We start from the raw sequence: 27,904 nt of genomic DNA, 5'->3' as shown, positions 1-27,904 counted from the left end.
ATCCAGCTTCCAGTGAGGCATGTCAGAAATTACAGCTGCTTTTTTTCAGTCTGAGCCACTCTGTTGTCCATGCTCACCCCCTCAGTCCACAGGCTTTTATATAAATGACTGCAAGGTAAGCTAAGGACTTGCAGTATTATCACTCTTCTGCATTAAGTGTCATGGGATGCTGAAGGATAATAGACTACAATTAATATATGACAGATTCATCTACCCTCTGTACTTACTGCAACATGGAAAGGGAGGAAGAAAAAATCAAAAACCTGGGAAAGAAAGAAGCAATAAAGTAGGTATGATTAAAAAAATTGTAACCTACATTTCCTGAAGTTCTAAGTAGTGTGATGTTCTCTGATGATACCACAGACTTAAAGTCTGAGTAATAATGTTCCAGTCTAGGTGTCTATGTCTAGCACTGAAATAGTAGCAATTATTATTTATAATTTACCTGCAGCTGTACTGACAAGTCCCAGTCAGGGATTTGCACTCCACTGAATCAGATGCTGTAAAAATATGCAGCAAAACCCCACCAAACAATATCTGTTCTAAAGCATTTGGAATATAAGTATAAAGAAGTCAGCAATTCAGAGATATAGGAGTACAAGAAAATGGCAACTTATGAAAATAGTGAGATGACTCTGATACGAGAAAGAACTAAATATGTAAATCTGTACATTTTAATTAAGGTGCGGGATACTGTCTCCATGTAAGAGTCAAGAAAAACTTGCTTTCAAATGTCGAGGCTATGCATTCTACATGACTTATGTAAATGGAGGAAATACTTACCTTTATCTGGCCTTTTTCGCAGGGTTCACTGCACACAGATCTGATGATATTATTTTTCTCTGACCATATTTCATCATCGTCCATTTTCAGTTCACCATTGTCCCAGCTGCCAACATTGATATAATCGAAGTAGTCCTTCCCCATTTTCTTAAAATTCATGATTTCATATCTTTGGAAACACAAAGACATAGCTGAGTTGAGGAGGACATCATGAAATGTTACAAATTAAAGGAACAATAGACAGTCAAAATCAAACTTGTTAAAATAAAGAAGGTAAAATTTTAAGCATTGTGCTTGCCCTTGAGTCTCTCCCAATAATTTTCGTGTTACAAAATCTTTCTTTTCCTTTGTATTTTAATTTGTTTTCTTCTGTCACCATGAACGTCCCCTGAACACTTTGGTGATAAGTGACCGAGCTTCTGAGAATTACTGTATTTATTTAAGGGAAACAATGAAATGAGCCAGACAGGATTAATCCTGTATAACTTTCAGCACGGAAGCCAGCCGCACAGGGAGCCGTAGCTGTCCCAGGCTCCCTCGAGAGCAGCTGCAGAGAAATCGACACCTATAATGGCAATTCCCAATGCTAAGTGTTCCTCACTGCCTGCAACTGCTTATTCCCTGCTGAGAGAGGAAGCCTGGAGACAGGTAGGCTCCTAAGGTGAGGTAGAAGCAACCTGGGCCTGTGGCATCAAGAAGAAACTGCCTGTGCTGTAAGACTGCAAGATGCAATTGGTGTGGCTCCCAGAGAGGAATCAGGCAGCATTCTTCAGGCACAGACTCCAGGACCCTGGGACATGCTAGAGGTTTCAGGGAGACCTTCTTACCAAAAGGCACCTTGTAGTCCAGGCATTTGAAGAATAAAGTTGATAGTTGCCTTTTCCTGGCCTTTTTCTTCTACAGCGTTGCAGCAGCAGATGTTATTCATTCCCATCCGTACCAGCCCCTTCATTTTGATGTAATTCTCAGTGATCAGAACAAATTTAATTTCTTATACAGTACGGTATGGAAGAGAAAGATTATTCATGCCGCAGTCCTAGGCTGCTTTTGGGTCAGATTACCTTATTTTATGGGAACAGAAGTGTTAAGAGCAGAGCTAGAGCTGATCAGAGTTTTCAGGTTTCATGCTCCTCTTCCTCCTACTTTCTTTTTAGCTCCCACAGAGTCTTACAGAAAGTCTGGGAAGCAGCATACGACTCACTAGCCTCCTGCTGGCATACTGAACACAGGCCACCTTTCTACCTTACAAGCCTGTTCTTTTAAGGCTTACTTGTAAGGCATGGTTGGAAAGTTGGGTAGCTCCTGAAGTGATGTTGTCGTGCTTTTCTTTACCTCCTTTTTAGTAGTCTTTGCAGTAATCTGACTAAGCAACATGAAATTCACTGATGGAAAATAAGCAAACTATACAGGCTGAGAAGATTAAGACAACCATAGGTTTAGAAAACCTGCCTGGTTCATAAACAAGGAGACAACTTTTTCCTGGCAGCAGGCACAAAATCAGTCCCAAGGCAAAGTGTACGGACAGGGTTGGATTAAGACTGATATTGTCAGAGTGTAATTTGTGAAGCCCAATGTACAGGTAAGTAAAAGAACCAGCTCATTAAATCAAACAATATCTTAACTAAGATACCCAAGTATCTTAAGTTTTGAGGAAACACTTTTAGGACTGACATGCAGTAGCCATACTATAGCTAACCAATATTTTTCCCATGCTGACATAAAAAAATTTACAGCAAAACTATTCTCCATCCATGGATCTCAGGATGCTTTGCACCAGGAAACTATATCTAACTGTTATGGTGGGGAAACTATGGCAGGGGTTCAATGCCAAAATCACACACAGGTCAGGTTCAGGACCGCAAGCAACCTGTGAAGAAAATGAAAGGGGAGCCTGACTGAATGGGCAGTGTAATATTATCTATATCATATGATTCTTAAGTCTTTCCAAAAGGAGAGAAATGAACAATGACACAGCTAGGAAGAAAAATTTGATATTCATGGACTTTGGAATATTTCATTTTCCATCCTATATAAAGAAGGAAATGTCCACAGCTTTGAGAATGACCTCATCAACGTTGGAGATGTGAATGCCAGACTGCCACAAATGAACTGAATCAGATAACACACACCCAAACACAATTAAACAAGCTTTTACCCATCGTTATAAACCAAGACTTTTTTCTGAGGTTCACAGGCATGGTAACAGTGTGTTCAAGGATTAAACAGACTAATGAAAAAGTTAGCCCAGAAGCCACTGGGCTTTATTCAGTCTTTATTCAGCATTGTCAGGACATTGTAACACTCCTCTGACTATTGTTTTTTAAGCGTGTCAGTTCAGACTTCCACGGGCAGATGAATGAAAGGACTACCAATACTTAACAGGCCGCAGGACCTAAACCAGTTATCCCTCTGTAGTAGTTCCATGCACACATCCCAAGGGGAATACTGGGAAGAAACCTAACAAATTAAGTAAACTATTGCCTCAATATGTTGGGTCTCTCTTATCTGTGAAGAACAGCATTGGTGGACCGATAGTAATAGCCAGACTCAGTAAGTCCATTCCTATAGTGGAGGTTCATGAGTCACTGGTTCCCTGGAGCTTCCTTGAGATACCACAGGGACCGTTTGTCACTTTAGGAGAGGAGAGACCAAATAGTGCAATAACACATTTCCAGCAGTGCCCTAATCGCAGTGCAAAACACTTGTTTCAAAATAGAAGCACCATGCAGTTGCTGAGAATCCATAGTCGATTGGTAGCACAGTCAAAACACCAGCATCTTCTTTTTCTTCCCTTTTCTTGCCTTCTCAATTTCTTCTTTGGAGTTTCAATAGTATGTACAGAGAGTTGTTATCTTCCTGAGAAATCACGGCTGTTCCTTCCACACCCATTTGTTTTTTTATGAGCCTTCTGTCTCACCTAAAACAAGCCCTCCACTAGACTATCTGCTTAAAACTCAACATACCCATAAAAGACTTTGGAATAGGGCCAGGATTCAAAGCATCTTCTGGGATTAATCATCTGTTGTATAATAGCAAAACCTTTTTGCAATACATCCAAATCCTGAGCTATCTGGGTCAGAAAGGCTTTTTATGTTCTGCTTTCCTGCTTAACACCACCACAGTACAGCTGTGAGGATTTAAATTTCCTTTTTACAAAGTGAAGATACAGCTATCTATGCAAGTGAATGGGGGAGATGTGTTGTTCCAGTATGACTGCACCACCTCCCAGCTGTTGCGAATAGTGTTTGACAGTGCTCAAGACTATAAACTACTTAAAACCTGGGTGTTAGAGATGGAGCTTCCTATAAGCTTTCCTTAATCATGAAAAAGTAAATTTTGACTCAATGTTGGATAAGTTAAGCACATAAACTGGATTTAATGATGTGACTATTGTAGAAGAGGGATCAAAGAACTATGTTTCAAAAGTAAAAAAACTCTGGGACCGTTTTGTCACCACACACAGTCCATTAGCTTGAGTAGACAGAACACTACCGTATCTCACACTAACCCACTGAGGCTGGGCTTTCTTAAAGTTGTGTTATCCTGAGGAGCACAATCAACATGGTGTCCCCATGCTCTTCAGTGAAACACTAATGTCCTGCTGTGACTGAGCAGATGACTGCATATGATATAATTCCTTCATCGTCTTTCTTAGAATGAATTTAAAAACACCCAAGACATTCAGTTAAATTCCTTGCAATAGATTGAATTGAATCACTATTGTTAAGCATGCCAACATGAGGAAAAGGAAAAGCTAAAGGTTTCTTTGCAACATTTAGATATTATCATTGGTGTTCTCATGCCACATATCATTTATTCATGGCAGTCTTCAGTCTTTCTGGAAGAAATGAGTGAAACAGATAGGAATGAGGCAGGATGCAGTCCACTGCATCTGAGCGTCATTAAAACCAAAAGGGAATCCTTTAAGAGAAGTCTGGGACAAGTCTTTTAAAAGGAATTTGTTCAGAAAAATCCAGACTGGGCATTTTTCTTTAGAATTCAGCTATTTGTAAAAATAGGAATGTTTAGCGGAAGACAGCCTTGCTCACCAAAACAGTGCTGAAAATAAATTTCCATCTGAAATGTTCCTGGGTTTCTGCCAGTTTGTGTCTGAATTTTCCTACCAGCTCACAGTGTACTTCCTTAGAGTCTCAGTCTGAAAAGTTTGAAAATTTGTGTCTCCATAGATACAAACAGACTGCTTTGTAGGTGGCTGTCCTGCTCTCTTTTGGAGAGAATGCTGGCTTCAGAGGTTTTCAAATAAAATTAAGAAAAACATCAGTTCTGAAATTTCAGAAATTTTTGGAAATGTCAAAATATTCTGACCAATGGATTTACGTTTTCCTACCCACCTCTACTCGGAAGTTAATGCTTTCCTTTCAGGTCACAATAGTGGGAGAAGATAAAATTTAAATGAGTGTACAGGATGAACAATTTTCCCTCTAGTCATTTCTTTACATGGTGCCATCACAAAGATGTTCAAAAAATTTCTCAATAAAGTAGACAGAAAGGGCTGCCTCAGTCAAACTGGAGTAAAAGCAGTGAATGAAGCAGGAATCTGCCCACTGAAATATAGGGAAAAATATATACTTTGAATGCGATCACATTTGCTGTTCATTTTCTGAGAGCTCAATAGGTAGAAACCTAGAAAAAACCTTATTACTCTTTGTAATGTGCATTTATATGGATGCTGCATATATGTCATAGAAAAAGAAAACCTTGTCTTATATTTCATAGATGTATGCATATACGCGCATGTAAGTTATTAGCAAAAGAATATTAGCAAAAATACTTCATTTAAATTCAATTTGGCTTATAACAGCACAGTATGAATTAATAGCTTATTCTGTTATGCAAGTGGAAAGGCTTTGTTTAGAAGATATGGAAGCAGATTTTTAATAATTCTGATGAAAAAAAATCCCAGACAAATCAATACAATATTTCTGACATTGTTTTATCTTTTTTAATAAAAGAACTATGTCTGCTATGATTGCTTATCGCTCAGTCAAACAGATACATTTAAACACACAAAGAGAGAGAGATCAATGCTGTGGTGGCCGTCATGGCCTATGAACATAAGTTTGAAGGTCTGATGGTTTGTAGTGAGAAGTAATACCTTTAAATGGTATAGATGAAAACGCAAACTCATGCAGGAAGGTTGCATGCCTGGAAGTTTATATCTTTAACCTTATAAAAAATGCATATTAAAAAAAGAGTTATCTTGGAAAAATAAGCACAGAAAGTCAGGAAATGCGAAAATAAAAGTATGAGATCTTAGCTCTGATGTCAAGACTGCGTGCATCTATTACATACAGTTAACATGTCTGGTATTAAACAGTTTGACAAATGTCAACATTACCTTCCTGGTGAGTCACCGTTCTCATCAAACAAGATCATGTCCCCAGAGACTCCAGTAAAGTTAGTCTTCATGAGGGATTCCAGGAGCTTCCGACCATCTATGGGCTTCATGGCATCACAGAGGCCCACGTAGCCTGGGCACAGTGACATCTGCATGTTGTGGAGGCCGTATGCCATCGAGTATATTGCGTTGATTACAAAGCCCATCTTAGAGTCCTGAACGTGCTGTGTCCTCAGAGTCATCTGGCCTGCCGGGGAACGTCGCAAAGCAGGTGGTTAGTGCGTGTGGCTGAAATATGATCAGCTCTTAAGGCATCTCTTGGTAGGTTGGTTATTAACAGTGGGAAAAGTATTTTAAAGTATCTTAGCTCATAGCAGATGCTCTTACTGGAACACACACAGACTATTTTGAAAAAAAAACATGAAAGGAACGAAAGAAGAGGTTCCCCTTAAATATTTTATTACCCAGCTGATGCATTTCTCTGTGCAGCTCCACACCTCACATATGCTGTTTTTGAACTACTTCTCCTCCATGTGTTTTTTTAAAGCATGCGTCATGAACATTACAATATAATGATTTAGGGAATCCACGAAGTTCTTGATGCCTGCAGAAATCTCTCCAAATCCTTAGAAATCTTTTGTTGAGGTGTTGATGCTAACATGGGGTCTATTCTGTAGTGACCTTGTAGACAACATTGTTGTTTCAGAGGCATGGGAACCAATCCTGTGAGAACAGACCAACCTAGGTACATCTCCTTAACTGTACCAACAGTTCCTGTGCTAATAACTCTCTTACTTCTGTGTCTCTTGCTCCTCTCTATTTACGAAGTGAGGATAATGATGCAATGCAGATGACTGCATTAAAATGTCTGTGAAGGGTTCGATGATACGGGTAAGGCAATGATTCTGTTTAGCCAGAACTTGTTAACCTTACTTTGTTCGGCTTTTAAAACATAATGTCTGGATTTCTATTTTCTATTTAAGCTTTTGTGACATGCACAACAAAAACTCACTCAGCAGCACCCTGAAGGCCTTCATTTTTATAACCCACTGCTAGCAATGACACAGATTTGCTCGCTCTGTTGGCAGCACCGGTCCATACAAGGAAGAGTGGGCTGGAGATTTTCTGCCTCATATGTCATCAGAAAAGCTGCCAGCTGCACTCCAGCCATCAGATCTTTAATACTGGGTAAGTGAGAAGAATCAGAGATAAAGCAACTGCATCAGTGGTCCTGGGAATCTGTCAGACACCTGGAAAGATTCGGCTCTGGAAGGAAGTCGAACAAAGAGCTCTACTAGAACATTTACTCTCCTTTTGTCAGTCAAGCAGCAATTCCTAGGACCTAGGAAGTCCCATGTGTGGGCAGCTAGGAGCAAAGGGAATGCAAATAACCCTCTCTGTCCACTCTATGAAAGTCTGCCTCCCGTAGATGCATTGGCAAAAGGCAGGGATGGGGCTTACACCTGCCTGTTTGAGCTACAGGGGTAGCACAGTGTGAGAAGTAATATATGCCATGAAAAGACCGATCATAGATTCATAGATTCATAGAATCATAGGATAGTTTGGGTGGAAGGGACCTTCAAAGGTCACCGAGTCCAACCCCCCTGCAGTGAGCAGGGACACCTTCATCTAGATCAGGTTGCTCAGAGCCCCGTCCAACCCGACCTGGGATGGTTCCAGGGATGGGGCATCTCCCACCTCTCTGGGCAACCTGGGCCAGTGGTTCACCACCCTCATTGTCAAAAATTTCTTCCTTAGATCTAAACTAACAGGGTGGGGCGGGAAGTGTTTTCAGATTTGTTTTTTATTTCTCATTACCCTACTCTGATTTGATTGGCAACAAACTGAGCTAATTTCCCTAAACTGAGTCTGTATTGCCTGTAACAGTAATTGCCAAAGGATGTCTCCCTGTACTTATCTTGACCCACAAGCTTCTTGTTATACTTTTTTCTCACCCATCCATCTGAGAAGGGGGAGTGATAGAGCAGCTTTGGTGGGCACTTGGCATCTATCCAAGGTCAACCCACCATAGAAAGTATCCATCGAGAAGACAAGCATCCAGTCTGATGTCTAGGCACCTTTGTGGAGATGAGTAAGAATCTCCAGCTAGTGATTGATCCCATTGTAAAATAGGTGCATCTACAAGCTCACCTTTTTGGGGGTGAACAAGAACAGCACCATGCAGTTCTATTCACTAAAACATTTTGGAGTACTGAAAACTTCAGGAAAGGTAGCAAAGATACATAGTTTGAACTGAAAATCATTGTGTAGTGGTATGTGAATGAGGGGACTGAGGACCCTTTTTCCCTTCTGTTTCATGCAGGAGCTGGCACTCCCAGCAGTGATTAACATTTTGGATAGTTAAGTGATATGAGCTTGAAATATCTGTAATGGAAAAAAAACTTGGAAACAACACACAGTGTTGCTCATTTGTTCTGTTCTACCAAGGTATTTCTTTTTCCTAATTAAAAATAATAGGCATAAAAACTGCAACAGTAAAGTACATGTAAAACCCATATTAATTGAAACTAAGTGGAAAACTGAACAGGCTTGTTACATCGCAATACACAAAACTTGGTTTAACCAATTATTCATCCTCAAAATTAACAGCTCACAAACTGTGCAGTTAATTATAGTAGCCATTAGAATGAATCAGATTTGCATCAGCAATAGTATATATTATGAAACAATATTTCAGCTGCTTTATTGCATATGATTACTTAAAAATGTAATAACTTAATTCTTACAGGAACGCTCTCCACTGGGCTTTGTGCTTCAGTTTTATAGAATTATTATTCTGACTTTCTTTAAACATTGAATCTCATTCAGTTCACCTGATGATTTGTAATGAGGCTGCTTAGCTATTCCTAGAAGCTGCTGGCAATTGTCAATGGAGTTGTGAGGGAATTAGCTGTTGTGAGAATTTTAATAAACCTCCTGCAGCTGGAGAAAACATTTCCCCAAGATGTTAACTGCCTCACTTTGCTATATAGGGGCAAATCCAACCACTGAGTCTGACTGTCAGTTTACAGTACCTCAAGACTCTGTAGTTAAGGGGAACAACTCAAAAACTGAAACAAAATAAAATTTTTGCTCTTTAATATACTGTAATTTGGTCTTAAAAAATGCTAGTATTAAAAAATAGTTATGTCTGAAAGTGATTTTCAACCCGTTTCACAAAGTACTTAGGCACGTCAGACTTGAAGCATGTAAGTAACCCTATTTATTTCAGTGATCCTATGGGTAGTTTTAAGGGAAGGCTGAATATGCAAGCTAAAAGGTAGTCTCTTGGTCAGAAGGAAAAAAAAGGTAAAAATACTTGAAATCTATCTCAGTAACAGGTATGATTTAGGTAACCTTAAACACATTGTTCACTTAAGTGTTAGTGCATATTGCTCTTGCTGGAACTCAAACACATATTCTTAAATTTATCCATGAGAGCTGTCTTCAGAACACTGTCGTGATAATTACTGCAGAAAAACAAATTCTGCCTCCCGCAGTTAAGATGTACAAGGCAATAGAATAATGCAGAACTAACGAGGAAAGCGAGACACCACTTGCAGCCATAAATGATCAAACATTGCAGAGTTCTCGGACAAATGAGGAAATCTTAGTGGTTGGAGCACATGAGCAGACCTCTCAATTCTGTTCTCCTTATTCCCTATTCTTTTTTGTCCCAGTAATTTTAGGGTTTATCCTATTATTTTCCAAGCTGTGAGATCATGAGGCAGTTCCACATTTCAAGTCACATCACCATTTCTGTCTACAAAATATTACATAGACAAATCCTGTCCCTTCTTTGGCAAATCAGATAACCCATACGTCCTTCAATTTTCCATCTAATAATATTTCACTTCTAATGCTTTATATCTGCCATTTTTCTTTAGACTGAATATTCCTCAGGAAGAGATGGGTTCTCTTTATCTTCCTGTTTTTCCTCTGCTTAATCCAGTGGACTTGTTATTGGCTGGAGTTTTTAGGTGCTATTGCGCTCTCTCTGAAATGAAACTAAAATTTTCCTGGATTTCATGGGAAATATAAGTATATAAATATTTATTCTATAGATCATTTAGGAATCTATATATACAGGATTCAGGTGAACCTTTGCAACGTGGTTAAATGCATTAAATATCAGCTTCAGAATTTGCTGCCACTGGAGTAGGTGGGTAATAGCCATGCTTTTTCCTGTTTAAATATATGTTTTTGTACGTCCGGATTTATCTGTATGTTCCCAGCTTTATTATAGGACTGTGACTATAGCAAAAGTGAAGAACAGGCTGAGGATGGTATGAACTCAGAGCATCGTTACCCGCACCCTTTCCGCCCGCATTTCTGGGCGCGACTGGGCTTGGGACACTCCACAGAGGCTGAAGGTGGGCGACGCAGGGTGATCTCACGCGGCGCTGCTCGGCAGCACCTCATGGACGCGGGCTGGGGGCCGTGAGAAGGTGAGCTCAGGTAAGCGCACACAGCCTGAGCTGGAGCAGCCTGTTACCGTGAACCCGGGAGCGTACGCGGGAGCTGGGCAGGGCTGCCGCTGAAAGCAGCCTCGAACCTGTGATTAACCGTGCGGAGAGGGCCCAGCACCAAACTCCTCGTCCAAATTTGTTCTTTTCTGCTGTCGCTGTCGATGACGGAAAAGAAACACCTTCTTTCATCAAGAAAGTGATTCCAACTGGCAGTGGTTCATTTCTTGGTTCTATTTAAAACCAATTAGTGTATGTATGGGCACCGGGCCAAGAGAGCACTTAAGGGCGCTCTTAAGTCCCGGTACAAGGTGAGCCAGCCCTCGGCACGGGCGGTGCTGAGCTTTTCTCATGCTCCGGCGTTTCTCCGGCAGAGCCAAGCGCCGGCTGCAGGCCGGGCTGGCCGCGCCGCGCCGGGCAGCGGCTCCGCCTGGGGCTGTGGCAGCCGCCGGGCCGGGGGCTGCGGGCGCTGGCTGGGAGCGGGGTGGGTGGGAATAATTAAATAACCCTCCCACCCCAGCCCAAATACGGAAAAACAAAACAGCACTACATCTTGGAGGAAATTCTGAAATTTCACTGGTTTTCCCCATAGTTAGCATGCAAATAAACAGAAAGCATTCTTCAATAAAATTCATTATTCTACAGGTTTTTGATGTAAAACTTGTCATTCCTCTTTTTTCCCCTACATTTTACCCTCAAGGAAGATAAAACAAATTTTTTTCCTGTTTGCCAGCTGGTGACATTAAAAAGCCTCATCAAGCAGGGATGTGCAAGAGTGCAAAATTACCATGGTTCAATATGCCTTGTCTGTTTTCTAACTGTGCCAAAGCTGAGAATACTTTGAATTTTAAAAAATGGAGAAAGGGTAAAATACTTTACATTGCAGATAACCCCTCTCTTATTTCATTTCTCCAAGAAGAAACAAGAACAAAATATGAGGCAGAATATGGGAGAATTTTTTTTTTTTCAAAGTGCAGAGCAGTTTGTTTACTTTGCAATGAGTTTAGCATTGAAATAAAGGGAAATGGGTGGTGTTTCATTTTTTTATTTTGAAATTTCTCAGTAATCAAAAGGTTGTTTACAACAAAATCCTGAAAGACCTCACAGAGGAAGCCTGAAATATAGCCTACAGTCTCAAACTACCCCATGACGAATTCACAAACTAGTTTTCATATGATTTCCATACATATGTCATTAAAGACATTTAACATTATATGTTAATTTTTGTCTTGAGAGACAACAGGCTGACAGAGATGAGTTATGGTTTTGCTGGCAAATAATCCCACATTCACTTTCTGCTAGCAGTAGTTGAAGTTCAAGCCCACCAGCAAAGGTTTTTGGTTGTGGGGTTTTTTTTTCTCCTCCTTTGCCTTAGTGAATATCTCAAAAAAACCAGGGGAAAAGGCTGCCCTTGGTAACCAAGACATAGCAGGTCCTGTCTGCCGCCAGTGACGGTGCGGGACACCTTACGTCCGACATGGGTCCATGCTGTTACAGTCGTGCTCCTGGGGAACACACCAGTAACCTTCCTTGGATCTGCATGTTCTGGATGGCATGGCTGCAAGTCAGTCATCGCAGAAACATGCATGGCTCTTCAGTGAAGAAATGAGTGTAGCCTTATAAAGTGGAGGAAAGGTTGTATATGTGAAGGACAGTGTTCATTAATTAAGTGTTAATTAAGTTAACATTGTTTAAAGATACAGATTTTTTTTCTGTAAAGTTACAGGTTTTTTTCTGCTAAAAATAAAATGTAATAGTTCATTTACTTATGTATTTATTTATTCATTCCTTAATTTAACTTCTTACAGGCTCTTGGACCGATGAACAAAGGTATTTCCTACTGTCTGGGAAATTTCATGTTGTACAAATGCCCTTTTCCGTTCAAAATGAATACAAAAGCCCAAGATAAGATTTTATCTTTTCTGGAAAGGAAATTCAGAGGAAAAAAAAGAGATTTGGCAACACTGGAAAATGTCATGTTGATGCTGAAGTGAAAAACATCGCATAACACGGAAACAATGTAAAAGTAAATTCTAAACTTGAAACAAAACACTTCAGTGCCATTGAAATGGGAAAACAAAAAATGACTCATTTTAATGCTTTTCTTTGAAAGTGTGTGTCATTGAATCAACACACTGCTGTGGTACATTTTTCAAATTTGACAAGCAAATATCTTCCAGTGCAATCCGCTTGCCAAATGTTTTTGACCAATTATAACTTTCACTTTTCACAACTGAAAGCCAGTGCTAGCACTGTTACACTTCATGTGATGATTAGCACTAAAATGTTAAATTTTAAAATGACTGAGAGACTAAATTCAATGTCCTAAAATGCAGATAGGACTTTGAAAAAATTTTTTTCCAAGTACTTAGTTGACTTTGGTGTTTTACATCTATTTAAGCCTAGATGAGCAAAGCATGTTCAGAGCTCTCACAAGTCTGACTAGAGGTTGACCTGCATCCTTGAGTGCCTACATACTGGTGGTGGTCTGGCTTCTGTTGTCAAGTTCAGTAAAATCGGCAAAAAAAGTAACAGTGACAGTAAGTCCTAGGAGAAGGTAAGTGAATAGATATCTATTTCTTCACCCCATTTTCTTAACAACATTACTATCCTTTCACTGTCCATAGAATTCAATTTCTTTGGTCATAAATTACAACGAAACACAAGCGCGACAGATGCAAAAGCACATTAAATGCTCGTATAAAACCTTCTGTACTTGTAAACATGCTTATATGAAGTATTTGGATCTATATAGGAAATCAAACTGCTGAGACAAAAGAACGACAGGAACTACTCCAGTTCATCCATCTAATAAGAAAGGTATATGATCTGAATACATTTAATTATAATTTATTTTTATTCTTTAGGCTGGAGAGGCATGGTCTACCTGTACAATGGCATTAATCTCTTCCACAGTTTTCAAGGTTCAGAAAGGCAGTGAGAAAAGGAATTATAATACAAAGAATAAAACCTGTGGTATGGTAGCATATTAGATCATCAAATATATCTAATATATGGAAGGAAGAAGACAGGGAGCGTGAAGTGAAGGAAAAACAGATGTAGCTTTGTAGTCAGATTTTGGAGCAGTTTGATGAATTCCATAACAGCAGTGAGAAGCCTGAAGTTATTCAAGGGTTTGAGTTAGAGGTGTGTTAAAATCAGGAACAATGTATATGAAAAAGTCTTTCAAAATGGTTTAACAGAGCATATAGCAGTTCTCAGTGCCTCACTGCTTCTTCCTCTAAGTGAGTAAAAAAAAATAATGACACGTCTGTGTAGGTTCCTGGCTCAGATTATATCAGGCTTCTAGAAAATTCAGATCTGGATCTATGCCTTACAGCTGACCTGCCTTTGGAAATATCTGGACCTGGCCCAGCATTACTGTAAAAGTGTTTGAGCTCCAGATCTGAAATGTGGACCATAAAAATGAGGGTTGTACCACCCTTCAGCTCGTCAGTGCCCAAGCATGAGACATAATATATCAAGTATCAAAATGAATGACAGACAGGATGTGTTCAGTATTAAAATGCCCTTAAATTTACTGTTTAAAAATACAAATGAATTTTTATTCAATTTGTTTTGGTTTTTTTTTCATTTGCAATCTAAAAATAAAAGTGTGGGTTTGCCATATGTTTGGGGAATATGGAGTTTAAATGTGGCACATTTCTTGAAATATGGAAAAGATACTTCCAGTTTCACAGCGCTTATTTTTTTATAAGCTGGGTTCTAATTAAACCAGCTTTGGCATTTCAGCTTAGATTTAACCAACAGATTATTAGCATGTTGCAGTACAGTCATGTTTTATTCCTCAGTACTGTCTGGAAACTCAGAAGGACCATTTGTTAAACCAAATTTCTGTTCATCTGAAACTCTGGGATTTTCTGTGGGTCCTTTTGACCTCATTAAAATTAGCTGGAGCTGGATGAGATTCAGAAAACAGGTAGATAAGTTTTGCCTTTACATTTTATGTGCCTTTCTGTACCTTTAGCCACAAAACTTTACCCCAAGTTTCCCTAATCTCCATTTCTGCAAATAAACTCTTTAATTGCGTGGAGAAATATTGGTCATCCTTCTTCTATGTCACTTTTCATCTCAGAGAAGCCACATGGTCAAATCACAGATGGAGGATTTGGCTATCTGCATCCTGCTAAGACCCAGCCGGAATGCTGCCGCACATCTCCTTGTCCCTGTTTATCACTTTGAGTATGTTCTTCTTTCCTTGAAACCCTGCCACTGGCTACTTGCTCCCAAGCATGTCAAACACATGTTGCTTTCCTCTCTTTCAGTGCCCTCTGCGTCCTGCCCGTGGTTGAGCTCTGTGATTACTCAGCCCCCATCATTTCCTTTGTGTTTTGTCCCTGGTTGCTTTGAACCACAGTATTCAATGTCAGGACCCTGCTGTGAATACCTGCGCAAACGCCCCATCACCTTCCTTCATATTCTTGTTTCTATTGTGCCTTTACATGAAACTTGCTGTTAAAAACAACATTTTTTCCACAGAAAACCCCCATTTTTTTCTGAAGTCTGTAACCTCTGCCAGTCAAACTAAGATGTTGCACTGCTTCATCAGCATCAGCCTCTGTTTATTTGCTCTTTTTTGCCTTACACTTAGATCACAGCTACTTGGGATGTGTATTCTGATTTTGCTCTGTGTTTAAGTAACACCTTAAAATGCTCTTCCATCCATGCCTCTGGCTTTTACACAGCATGGGAAAAACAAGATCATTTAGCAGCAGAGGCACAAGGATTCATTTAACAGACTGGTAAATGTAATAAATACGCTCCTGCCCCTGATGACCTTGAAGACTTGACTTTTTTGCACTAATGTCAGTTGAGTCAGAGTTTTACAACATACTTTGCTTGCGTTGTGGTTTGTTTCTTCTCTGTGTTAAAAGACGTTTGTAAAACTCTAGGAGGAAAAAGTACTAGGAATTTGACTTCTGGTGGGGACACTTGTCTGTAAGAAAGCAAGCACATACACACCTAGTCTTCGAAGGTCCAAAGGCAATCAATACCAAAGGATTGGGTTAACCTTTTATGACCTGACTATGGACGTTGAGTGGAGTTACTCATCCGGACCAACTTGCACACCATTTACGAACTTTACTGAATTGCGGCCTTAGATAACACAAAAATATCTGACTCGTGCCAGAGGGGAAGCCAAATCCAATTCTTGTAAAATCTGTAGTGTTTGCAGGCCGTTACATGTCTCCTTGAAAGGATGCATTTAAATTTTTTCTCTGACTTGGTGTTCGGAGGTGGCTTGCAACAGTTCTCCTGTGGCATGGAACTGATTACACTGAAAATCAAGTCAGATAAGCCTGCAAACTTCTCACTTTCTGTAGTGCTCCAGCTGGGCAGAAAATCAATGTACTTAGCAACAGCAGTGACATCCATTTGGATTAAGTATGTTCAAATCTGCAAATGAAAAGTGGGCTTGACGCTAAAATTTTCACCTCAGTGTGAACTAAGTGTATGTGAAGGGATGGAGACTTTTAATTGCTAGATAGGAATGAATGGAGAAAAAAGTATTTTAAATTGTTTTTTTGATTCTCTTTATTGGGCTGATTTCACAGTTTTATTATGCTTATCTTCCTAAATCTTGTCTTCATTTCATAATAACACGTGCTTGGCACTCTATGGATAGTTTATGTTAAAAAATCAAAAAACCCTCACAACTCATTGGAGTTGCCTTCACTGCCTTATGACTTCATGTATTTTCTGTCAGAGGTAAATGTAACCTACCACTTTACTAGGCAGGGATCAGCAAAGTAAATACAAAGGTTTAAACAACTAAGTTCATACCTGTGGCACAGGGGAAGTCAATTATCTATTCAGATTTCAGCCGTATCTCTTTGTGCTTCTTTTCTTGCTGTTCAAATTAGTTGTTTATACTGTCAACTATTGTTTATTTTTTCATGATAGTACAACCAGGTTGTGGAGAATATTTATCTTTTTCCACTAAAGTAATTGTTATTGCTTTCTATATAGGCAACATCACTTAATAATGACCTCATCTATAAACACAAATCAGCTTTATTTTTATCTTTTTACCATTAACCTAAGAAGTAAAGAATGGCTTGCCTTTTGGTGCAAAAATAAATTTTTATTTCTCTCCAACATTTCTCAATAAACTCAATCGCTTTAACTGGAATCCTGAGACACATGTCTAGCGTTTTTTATTTTATTTTTTAATGCAGCTGCTGGAGAAGAGACTTTATTCCGCTAGATAAACTGAAGGGCACAATCATGTTTTCTTATCAGGATAAATCTGAAGCGGCACAAATATATTCATCATCATGCAGAAACTTTCAGGACATGAAAATTATGAAATGCTTGTGACCATCAAGGTCAAGTATCACCTTTGCAATTGGGAAGTTGGAACTGAGGGAATTTAAGACTCAAAACTTCGAGAGCTTCAAGTTAGGGAACGAAATATGAATTTAGGAATTGATATAAAGATATGATCTTCAAAGTCATATGGAACATAGGAAATGAGGTAGAAAGAAAAAATATCATGACAGTATGAAAAAATAATGTTAAATTTGAGGTTAAACTCCCAACATCAAAATCTCTCACTCCTGAAATTCTCAAAGAATACATTTGTGCCTTTCCTGCTGGTAAATCCACCAAGTTGTTACACTTCACTATTTCTTCACTGTATCATACATCCTTGACTAGTTTTGGGGCTATTATGAGAAAAAAATCTTGGTATCTTAACACTTAATAACCCAAATAAATGTCATTAAATAAAACTGCATGTTATCTTTCTGGCCAACCTTTGAATTTCTTTTATATGCATTTTGACAGATGGTCCAGACCAAATCAGAACTATAAAATGGAGTAACATGATGACTAACAACTTCCTGTGTGAAAACCCTGATTAAATGGGCAATTTTAATTGATTGCTGCGAGTAGTGCTGTTAATCTGGGGAACTCTACAACTGAATTAACATTTTCTGCCCTACAGCAACAAGAAAGAATTAAAGCTATTATAATCTCATTTTTGTTCTTTTACTGTAGCCATCATGGCCCAGCACTGAATATGACAATAAAGCTGAAGGAAAAGTAATTAGAAGAATCTATTTGGGAAATTAGTCCTTTTCTCTGTTCATGATTTGCAAATCAGCAGATTGTGATTCTTGCACAATTATTTGTGTGTTTGACATTCCTGGGTTTTAGGAACCTATTTGAGCTGTAGCTCATTCAGGATGTCTTTGTGGGAAACCTTCCAGCAATGAGTGCTGTTCAAATTGAGATATTCAAACTTTATGATTAAGTTGTCTCATATCCATGACTAGGTGACTTCATGTCTAAAATAACATCTCCTTGCACTCCCGAGATAATGGTTTTTGTGGTAGTCAATTGTATTTGGAGCACTATAAAAGACTCTGTAGGGACCTACATTTCACAGTTCACAATCTTTCACATAAAATAGAAATTAGATTCTCCCAGTGTTTTTGAAAAGTGAGTAAAAAAACGGAACCCAGAAAAGTCAAGTTGAAATGTCATTACTAAAACAGAACAGTGGTAGAAACCGGGTTTTATTAGCCTGTATCCAGCCATGCCCACTGTGCTGACATCTCAGGAGAGAGATCTACATTATCATGGGGAAATCAATGAAGTTTACTTCTCAGTATGCAATACCTGTCAATAGAGCAAATAAAATCTGTGTCAGGCTGTGTTTGAAGGGTAGCAGAAAAAAATAATGGAGAAAAGTCAGTTGAATGTTGAAGCTGTACACTGAGATTTTGGGACTCCGATATTCAATTTCCAGCTCAACCACAAACTTCCTCTGCAACCTTCTACAAATCGAAAGAAAGACTTATGAATGTTAAGCAGGACTTATGTGGGGTTTTCTGTTATGTAAAATCAACACTTTGATCCTTAAAGCTGTTTCTTCATCTCATGGGTGTGTGGAAGACATTAACATTTTTAGGACAAAAGGTCCCTTGGGGCTTAGAGCTGTGGTTGGGCTAACGCCCAGCAAAGTACCACCTTATGCCCCAGCATCGGCAGGATGCCTGTCGTCTTAATACTGCTTGGTTTCTCATGAAATATAGAGTAATTAACAGAAGTAATAAAAAAAAAATGGAAAAATGCACCACATCTTTCTGGGAAAAAGAGTTTTTGCCACTGTTTTACAAAAATGACAAAATGTTGTGGCAGATTTTGCTAAAACCAGTACAATTTAATGAAAAAGATCAGCTCAAAATGGCATTTCCTGAAATGACTTATGGCTGAAAGAAAATCTAATTAAATCTTTCAAACCAGCTAGTATTTTATCTGAAGTACACAAATAATCACCATTATGATATGGACTTGAGATAACTTTTAGTATATTAACTCTTTCACTACTCCTGTGAGCTAAAGCAATATGATTAGCCCTGTTTCAGAAAAGAAGCATTGAATTTTGAATTACATTTCTGAAAGTGTTTAGATGCCTATGGAGGTAATGTAGCATCAAGTTTTTCGAATATGGAGAGGAGCTAGGTACTGAGGCACTATCTATTTGTGTCTTTAGAGATCTGAATACTTTTTAAACGGTGGTTGTTGTCTTTTTAGAAAGAGCAAGCGTTGCAGTTCCAGCCTCTTTACCTCCAGCCCCACTCACTATTCCACCAGACCAGGCTGCATCACTCCAACACAAGCTGTTTACACTAGACCTTCAGTCACACTGGTTTATACAGCAGAAGTAATAAATTCGCTTACTTGTGCAAGTCTTGTTGTATTTAGGGTTCTCTTGAGGAAACCCTTCCAAACGGCACTGGAACCTGTGCTGCCAAAATTCCTGAAACCATGGATTTCGGTGATTGGTTTCTGGCCGAAGCTGTAGGTAGTAATCATCAAACCATTTCACATCAGGAGACTGGAGCTTGATTGTTATTCCACCAACAGCTTCACGTTGATACCCTTCTGTCACGTCATACCTGTCTGCCCAGCCATCACTGCAGAGATAAATGAGAGACAATATTAACCATTCAACAGAATAAGAAAATAACTTTCTTAAAAATAAAATTCAGAGCCTAAGAGCACACACCCACACCTGTGATCCTGAGTGGAGTTTAGTAAAGCACCTGTAATACTTCTAGCAGAAGAATTCACCGTTTTCCTTTTCCTTAGGTTTGCTTGTCATTGGCACTTTCTACTTAGATGATATATTCTTCATCCTTCACTTCAAGTAATGGAAACGACATTAAAAATCATAGATCCTGAAATCTGCCATGTATAGGCACATCTCTGCATCACGCTAAGTCTCACTGAGCTCTGGGGAGAAAGTCTTGGATTCAGTATTTTATTGAGACTGGCATGATACTACTCTTACCTGAAAGGAGGTGACCTTGAGGACAGGACCTCTCAGAGTGTGAAGGGCAGGGCTGCGTCACAGACCATGCCTGTACTACAGAATGGAGCATGACACAAACAGTCCGAAGCAAATTTTGGATGGGCTGACACTGCTCAAGCAGAAATACCAGCTCAGAGCTCGGATGCTGAGACAGTATGGCCTTGCATCTGAAGCAATAAATCCTCTCTGCAGACATGACTAATGAAGCTGGGCAGAGCATCATGCAGATCCATGTGTTGCTTCTGTTTCTTGGTTGCTGGTGGCTGGAGTATTACAACTTATGTGACACTGTTCTGCACATAGAATTTTAATCCCCTTCTGCTTGCAACACTCTGGCCACAAGTAGTCAGAAGTGACTGAAAAGCCAGATCAAACAAAATGTCACAAACTTCACAGGGTAATTCCCCTCTTCCCAGTTTCACAAAGGATTTTCTTGGAAGTACTGACATTTACAAAGTTTCACTCAACTCCACTAAAAATTTACATATCTCATTAAAGTCTTGCAGATTTCTGCTGTTTTGTCATGAACATGATATTTTAATTATTCAAAAGCCCCAGGTCTTACAGTTAGAGAATTGTAGAAGAATCTCAGACTGGTTTTTTTTTTTCCCCTCTGAAAAGGCACTGATGTTAGTGACTATAGAGAGCATCTCTAAATCCTAAAGGTTGAATAACTGAAAGAGAAAAAATAAGCTTAATTTGTTTTGTTTTAAAGCTTCATGAGTTGTTTAAAGATAGAGCTATTTTAAGTTAGTTATAGTGTAGCTGATGTAGGTGACCTTTATCTGTGTGGTTCTGTTGTTCTATTTTGATCATTTTCTGCCTGGCTTAAACTTTGCTCCCGGATTACAGAGCGCGCGGGAAGCCTGCTGCAGCCACTTGGTCCCCAGAACATTCCCTATTCTCTACACGGGGACTCGGCTGTCCTTACACAGTGTAGAAGTCAAGACCTAAGACAGTAACTCCTTCTGCACAAGACACTGCTTTCATTGAAGCCTGGACTCTTGACTATGTCTTATTAGCACAGCTGCAATGTCAATAAATAGCAGCTTCACCAGTGGCAAAAATAATATCCACTGTCTGGAATGAAAATGAAGGGACTATTAATGCTTCAGATTTTAAATGCACTAATTTACTGAGCACAAAAGAGTAAAATATACATTCATGAAAGGAGAAAGTTGAGCACTGACGTTCAGCTCGAACACAGCACTTGGAAAATTTCCCTTGAAGCTTAGATCCAATTAGGGATGAACACGGGTGTTAATGTTCCCAGCCACGCTCAGGAGGCTCAGAGAAACACTCCCCACCTTCCACCAGACCTATTTACTGGACGAAGAGTTAGAACCATTTATGCGTTGTTTTGTGATAAAAGCTGCAGAAGGTATTTTACATTTATGAGCGATTTAACCTTTTGTTTGAAACATTCATCTTAATATTTGGCAAGTTTTTAAGCAGCTTTATCCATCCTCATAAAATCTGATATGTTTTATGAATGCAGGAAGTGATAGGTTTTCTGTAGTGTGGGTTTTTTTTTAAAAAAAGCTGAAGAGAATTTAAGAGAATCAGAGCTGTGCTGTCAGTATTCCAGCTTTACGAGTTGTCTCACAAACAAATTAGAAAAAAACCTGTTTTCTTGTAATTAATTTATTTATCATTTTTCAGAGGAACAGTTTTGTAGATCTAATCCAGCAGTGCTATAAAATTGATAGTATTATTTTATGAATATGTATCCTCTCTAAGAAGATTTGCAACAGAGATAACATTTTATAGCTATAAGTTATTAAAAAAGATAGAAATAACAACCCCATATTACATAACCCTTCTTCTCAACTTTTCTGCAGAAGGACTTCTTAATTCAGGAGAGGTGTTTTTCATTCAAATAAGTATTTCAAGCTTAGCTTTCTTGGGCAAAAAGCTTTTAGGAGACATATAAAAGATGTACTCAAAGTGTGTATTGTGGAGACAACAATGTAGAGATAACAAAGCCTCAGACAAGCAAGGCGGCAAAGCAAATGCTAAACTAATATCTAAAGGCCAGTGAAAGTGAATTAGGAAAAGAGACTTGCATCAATATAAAAAAAGCACTGGTAGTGTGGGATATTTAAATTCTGCACCAACAGTAGTATAACAACACTTATGGGATGTCAATGACAGGATGATATAGATGTATTTGGGATATTAGGCCTGTGACATCCTCTGAACTCAGGAAGGGGTGTGAAGATGAGGGAGAAAGGGACAGTGAGGGGGATACCTGCTTACTTTCATAGTCCTGCCTGTCCCTCTGTAGACCTTCTCTCTTCTCCTGATGGCTTAATTTTACTGTAGTAGTTGGTGATGTTATTGTACTCCATTGGTGGCTGCATTATGAAAGGTTCAAAATGGTATTACCCATCACTAAAATCTACTGGTTCAACCAAAGAAAGATGCTCTGTCATCAGAAATTGTCTGTGACACAGAGCTCCAAACGAAGCCCAGAATAATCTCCACCCTTACCCACAGAAATGGTGAGGTGCGTAGGCTACTACTCACACACTGCAGGACTGCACGCTGGTGAGATAAATGTTTTTTATGTTAGCAGTGGGGTGTATAGAATATTTAGATGAATTGGTTATAAACAGTTTCCTCACGGGTAGTAAAATAAGTCCAGGTGAACAGTATTCCAGTAACGATGATGACGGAGTCCAAAATTAAATAGGACATGGATATTGTTAACAGATCACTACATGAGTTTGGTTTTTTTCTCCCTTGCATGGACATTGTGCTTTCCAATTTTATTCTGATTAGGTGATTCTGATTATTAGAAACAGATGGTGTTGCTTTTTAACCAGTGGGCAAATCTCCTTAAAGTGATCCCACCAAGAATTAAAGATAGAGTTGCACATGAAGAAACCTTGCTGTGAAAGAAAGCAGTAGTTGCACAGCTGCAGCACCAAAAGTAAAGGTCCCCTGTTGAGATACTTGTCAGGTGTACGCAGTAATTCATATATCTCATTTATAAGCTTACCAGGGTAGAAAGCTGTCAGCAAGGTAGGAGGACTATGATATGTGCAGATCTGGCTGAACTCAATATTGCACTCACATTCAGCTCAATGGGGAATTGTCTTTCAAGATCAGGATGTGTTTTCCCCTCATCCAGTTCTTTTGTGTTTATATTCTTGGCTGTCAGACTAATGGCTGGTGCATTTTCTTTACGGGCTGGTGGTGTGATACAGGATGATAAACATACTGTACCAATCAAAATATACAATTGTTAATAATGTTTCTAAAAAATGAGAAAAAGATACCATTTAAGAAAATTCTTGTGCACAAAAAAAAAAAGGAATCACAGAAGGAAGGAAAAGGGGAAAAATGGCTTTTACAGTTGCAGTACTAGCAAGAGATGAACTTGAAATAGGAGGGCCATTTTCATAATGTTCTTCATCTGTTATCAGACCTTATTTGGGTGTGTACATTGTCCTAGCTACTGTTTTTGAAGGGTATGCCAGTATGATGGAGGTTTTAATGAAAAAATACCCTTCAGCAGAAGGGAAGAGTTCTGCTCCTTCATTAAAGGTCTAGTTTATTCTAGTTTCATTAAAGGTTTAGTTTACTCACAGTAAATCACAACGTAGTTTTATATCACAGAAAGGCTCCAATAAATGACACAACAGGGCCACCAATATTTATAATAATAAACACAATCAAATAATTCAAAGTTTTAGATCATTACTGTACATACATTTACTTTTAAACATCTGAACAGAAAAATAGGGGCAAATGAGACCTTATTTAAATGACTGGGTTGCACAGCTGTGATCATGAGCATCCTTCTCACTTCCTCTCCCACAATCTTGGATACTAATGGTAAGGAATAAGTCTTCAGACTCCTCTAACTGAACATACCTGAACAAGTAAGACTAGTATGTATTGTTATACTGTATGTACATAGAAGATAGAGATGCAGACTTTTTAGGGTTATGTTTGTTATGGTAAAATGTAAGAAACTTGAATGTGGCTTCCTGGAATTTCTGTGTTTTGTCCTTTCCCATCTTTCCCATCTTTCATGTGAAATAGCCAGCACGAGTAAGAACTTCCCCATATGGGTGGCAATATTGTGCCAACTTCAATCCACTTTGCCTATCATACAGGGATTGTGCGAGGAAGGAAACGCAATCTTTGACAATAAGGTGTTGATATCCAAGAAAGATGAGATGCAGGCCTGCATGTGTTATGAAGAAATCTCCACCTGTTTGAATGAAGTCTTTTTGTTTCTTCTGGAAAGAATCACCATGGAGGGAGGAGAACATTCAGATGAAGAGCAGCAAAGGAGCAAGCTCATGCTTGAAGCATTATGAAGAGGTCATCAGAAAGACACTTAGTGACTCTAAAGACTGTTCAATATGCATGATGGTGATGGCTGCTTTGGGTTCATACAGTGCAGACAAGAAATTGCTAGCCCTCCAGAAAAACATTTACGAAAAAGTGAAGTTAGTCAATCCCTGGTCAGCAATGACCAAAACATTTAATTCCAGAAAAAGTCTTCAAAAAGGCAAGATGGACATTGCTCCAAGAGTGCTCTACATCAGCTTGATGAGTAGCATTACAACCAACATCATAGAGTATGGTACTGAAGTTAATCCGCTTGTCAAGGGTAACAGGGTTTTGCAGAGCTATTGACACCTTCTACAGGACTAGCAAATTATTAGAGTTGCACATCACTGTAAACAGGACAAAGGAAGAGAACTACTGTCGGCTTAAACTACATAAGAGAATGTGGGAACCTTTAATTTCATGGTAAGATTGGTGTGAGGCAACAATTGCTCAGAAAAGATCATTAGGCAAGCATAAATAAATAGATAATATAAAAAAAGATTTAATGGGTTCAGGAAAAGCAGGCAAATGTAGTAGGAAGGAGGTGTTGCCTCATGCATCAGGGTTTCATTCACATGTTCAGAGATGCAGAACTTGTAAGGAATTAGGGTTATTGATTACTGGTCATGCTTATAAGGGACAAGTATATGGTCCCTCAGGAGATGTGTCTGATTAATGCCATCAAATATGGAAGATGATGTGGAGAAAGCTTTTTGTGAGCCACTACCAGAGCATTCTCCAAAGCACGGGACTTACTGGTAATGAGGGGTAGGAGAAAAATGCAGTAGTTTGTCTATCAAGGTCTTGGAAAACCTAGGTGACACTAACTTGGATACAGTCTGTACCTAGTGACAAGAGAAGGGAGGCTCTTCTGTAGGTGTTTAATCGGTAGGTGGGGACTGCTTGAGAAGAATAACACAAAAGGCAAACTGGGTGAGAACAACCACAAAAAATAGCATTTGTGACATTTAAAAGAGCAAAGAGGAAAAGACAGACTTCACTAAGCCTAGAAAATCTTAGGTTAGATCTGTTGTAAGGAATGCCTATGGAATTGAAGAACTAAAAAGTACTTAATTTAAAAGTGCCATGCAGAGGAAGGATGGGCAACACAATAAAACATTAATGTGATCATCTCAAAGATGGAAATATATTGAAAAGCAGAAGCAAGCTCAGATTATCAAAGATCAGCATGAAAGAAAAACATTAGATGGCAATAAAATGAGAAAGGTCAAGGCACAAAACTAGCTACAACAAGCAAGGCTCATCAGGAGTAACACAGAGCAATTCTCTAACCACTTTATTGTGAGAAGAAGAGTAAAGAAAGTGTTGGCCTGCAGTTCATTACAGGGAGAAAGCTACTAAAGACAAATCCAGGACAGCTTTTAGTACCAAACTTCACAAAGGAAAAGCTAGTGGTTAGTGACAGCGGTAAAGTGTCGGACAAAAAAGTGGGAAAGTGATCTAGAAAACAGGCTTGATCGAATTAGCTGAAGATTTATAGCCTAAAGAACCAAACACAATACTAGGGGTCAGATGTGATAACTGTCTTCAGGTAAATAAAAAACTGCAGCAAAAAGATCATAATCTGTTTATCATCTTGATGTATGTGTTTATGACTTAAACTGGAAGGAGAAAGACTCATTTTATCCACCAGGAACTCACTCCTCACAGTGGAGAGTATGAGGAGCTAGAATAGCTTGGACACTGTTGGGGGTGTCCGAGAATAAGATAGACAAACATCTGCCTGATATAAATGACCCTGCCTTGGTGACGGGAGGACAGCAGGCTGCCTGACTTCTTGACGCCCATTCTGCCCTGTATTTGTATTAGTTTATGTTGAGGTTCGACGTATGCTTGGGAACGATGCTTGTATAAATCCCAGCGGATTAGAGAAAGAATTCAAAGTTAAAATAATGCCCCTTCTCACAGTTTCCCTAGCTTCTCATATTTTACCTTACTTTCCTTGTTATTGTATTGTTTCTCTCTCTGCAGTTGCTATGGGAAGCATCAACAAACAACAGAAACTGATTTGGGGCTAATCATGTGTTTGACTGTACACGCTAGTAATTCCAGTGATGCAGATGGAGTATGCAGGACTCTGCAGTGGGTCACGCAGCTGTGCCCAGCAGAATTAGGGTCCCTGTTCTGGAGAGGAAGCACCAAAATGAACCACAAGGAAAAACACTTCCCCATGCACAGCGTGAAAGAAACAGGGGAAAAAATTCTCCTAATTAGAGCCAGCTAACATTCTACACAGTCAGGATATTTTAAAATGAAAAGGCATTTTTTCTCTGAACTGGAAATGCGTTTTTCTATTGCTTTTACAACTCTCAGTCTTCTCAAAATTGCTCTAAAGGAAAATTATACTGTTTTATCTCTTTTTTTGGGGTGAAAGGAAGGGTTTTAGATATATTCCCCAAATAACACTCTCTCTCAGTATAATTAAGATAACAGTTTGTGTTTTTAAAAGAGAAAAGAAATTCTATGTTCCCTAATTTAGACACTTTGACCAACAATCTGAGGTAAACACAGGTTTGGCAGCTTAAGGCCACTCGCTCAGTTTTGAATATCCATAGTGGCAATTCTGTATTATTTGTCCTACATGTAAGATCTGTTACTTTTGTAGTCCAAATCACCTCAGTAGTGGGAACTGAAATTCTAATGCCAATTAGGGAATTAAAACAGATCTGAACAACAGCAAAGCGGTTGCACAAGTTGACATGCCTACATACTAAATGGATGCAGGTTTTATTTTTAAATGTTACAAGTCTTTTGTACTGCTTATGACATTTATTAAATTTCAACCATAGGGTTCAGATTTTTGTTTATAATGTTGACTTCAATGAAAGCTTTCAGATTCCTGAGAAGCCTTCCAAGGAAGTCTGCAACTTTTGAAGGACAGTTGGACTAAAAAGGTTTCAAGGAAGAAAACCCTACACTTGATAAAGAGATTAAATAGATACTATAATTGATTTTTTTCTTCCATTCAGTACCACAATATCGTTCAAGGACAGCTTAAGATTTAAGTATTCCTGAACAAGGCGAATGTCCATTATGTTTTTATTATCTTTCCATGCGGCAACCTGACAGTATCAATCAGAATTGGAGCTTTATTATTCTGATAGTTGAGTATATAAAGAAAGATACACAACCCATGATTTGAAAAGTATTAGTTATAATCTGCTTCAAAATTTAGGAAGCACATATGTTGGATAGTAAAAGAGGGGCAGGGCAATCAAGTGACACTGTGCAAATTGTCAGTGTCTGAAACCACTGCATCCCTCTTCCGTCACTGTATTATATGGAAGTTTGAACATAAACTTATTTTAATTTTATTGTACTAATAAGTTAAACCAAAGTGAATTGTAAATATAACTTCTTGGCCAGTGGAGAGATTTTTGTTAGCTGCTCACTTTAAAAAAGTTATTCATGGATATGCTATCAAGGTATCAGGTATATACTATCAAGATATCAATGTTTATGGAGAAAGAGCTAGAATACATTTTCTGCCTTCTATATACCTGATACGTTGAAATGTGAAACCATCCTCCTTGAAGGGAATTTATTTGGACTGTTTAAATAACAAATTATGATAAATGG

At 38.8% G+C, this 27,904-nt stretch overlaps 1 protein-coding gene across 3 annotated transcripts in view; it reads right to left on the bottom strand.

Moving 5' to 3' along the window:
• The window catches only part of GRM5 (glutamate metabotropic receptor 5), a gene marked incomplete at both ends in the record, with an annotated part of 282,842 nt that overhangs the window by 39,467 nt on the left and 215,471 nt on the right, over positions 1–27,904 (bottom strand). For all 3 annotated transcript variants that reach the window (XM_081997027.1, XM_081997025.1, XM_081997026.1), the window contains 3 exons: positions 784–952; positions 6,143–6,389; positions 19,321–19,556. In XM_081997027.1, coding sequence (XP_081853153.1) covers positions 784–952; positions 6,143–6,389; positions 19,321–19,556 — 652 coding nt within the window. The remainder of the gene's footprint in view (positions 1–783; positions 953–6,142; positions 6,390–19,320; positions 19,557–27,904) is intronic.

The sequence above is a fragment of the Phaethon aethereus genome, assembly GCF_964289735.1.
Source record: "Phaethon aethereus genome assembly, chromosome: 1".
Lineage (NCBI taxonomy): Eukaryota > Metazoa > Chordata > Aves > Phaethontiformes > Phaethontidae > Phaethon > Phaethon aethereus.
This window is presented reverse-complemented; position numbering and strand designations above follow the sequence as displayed.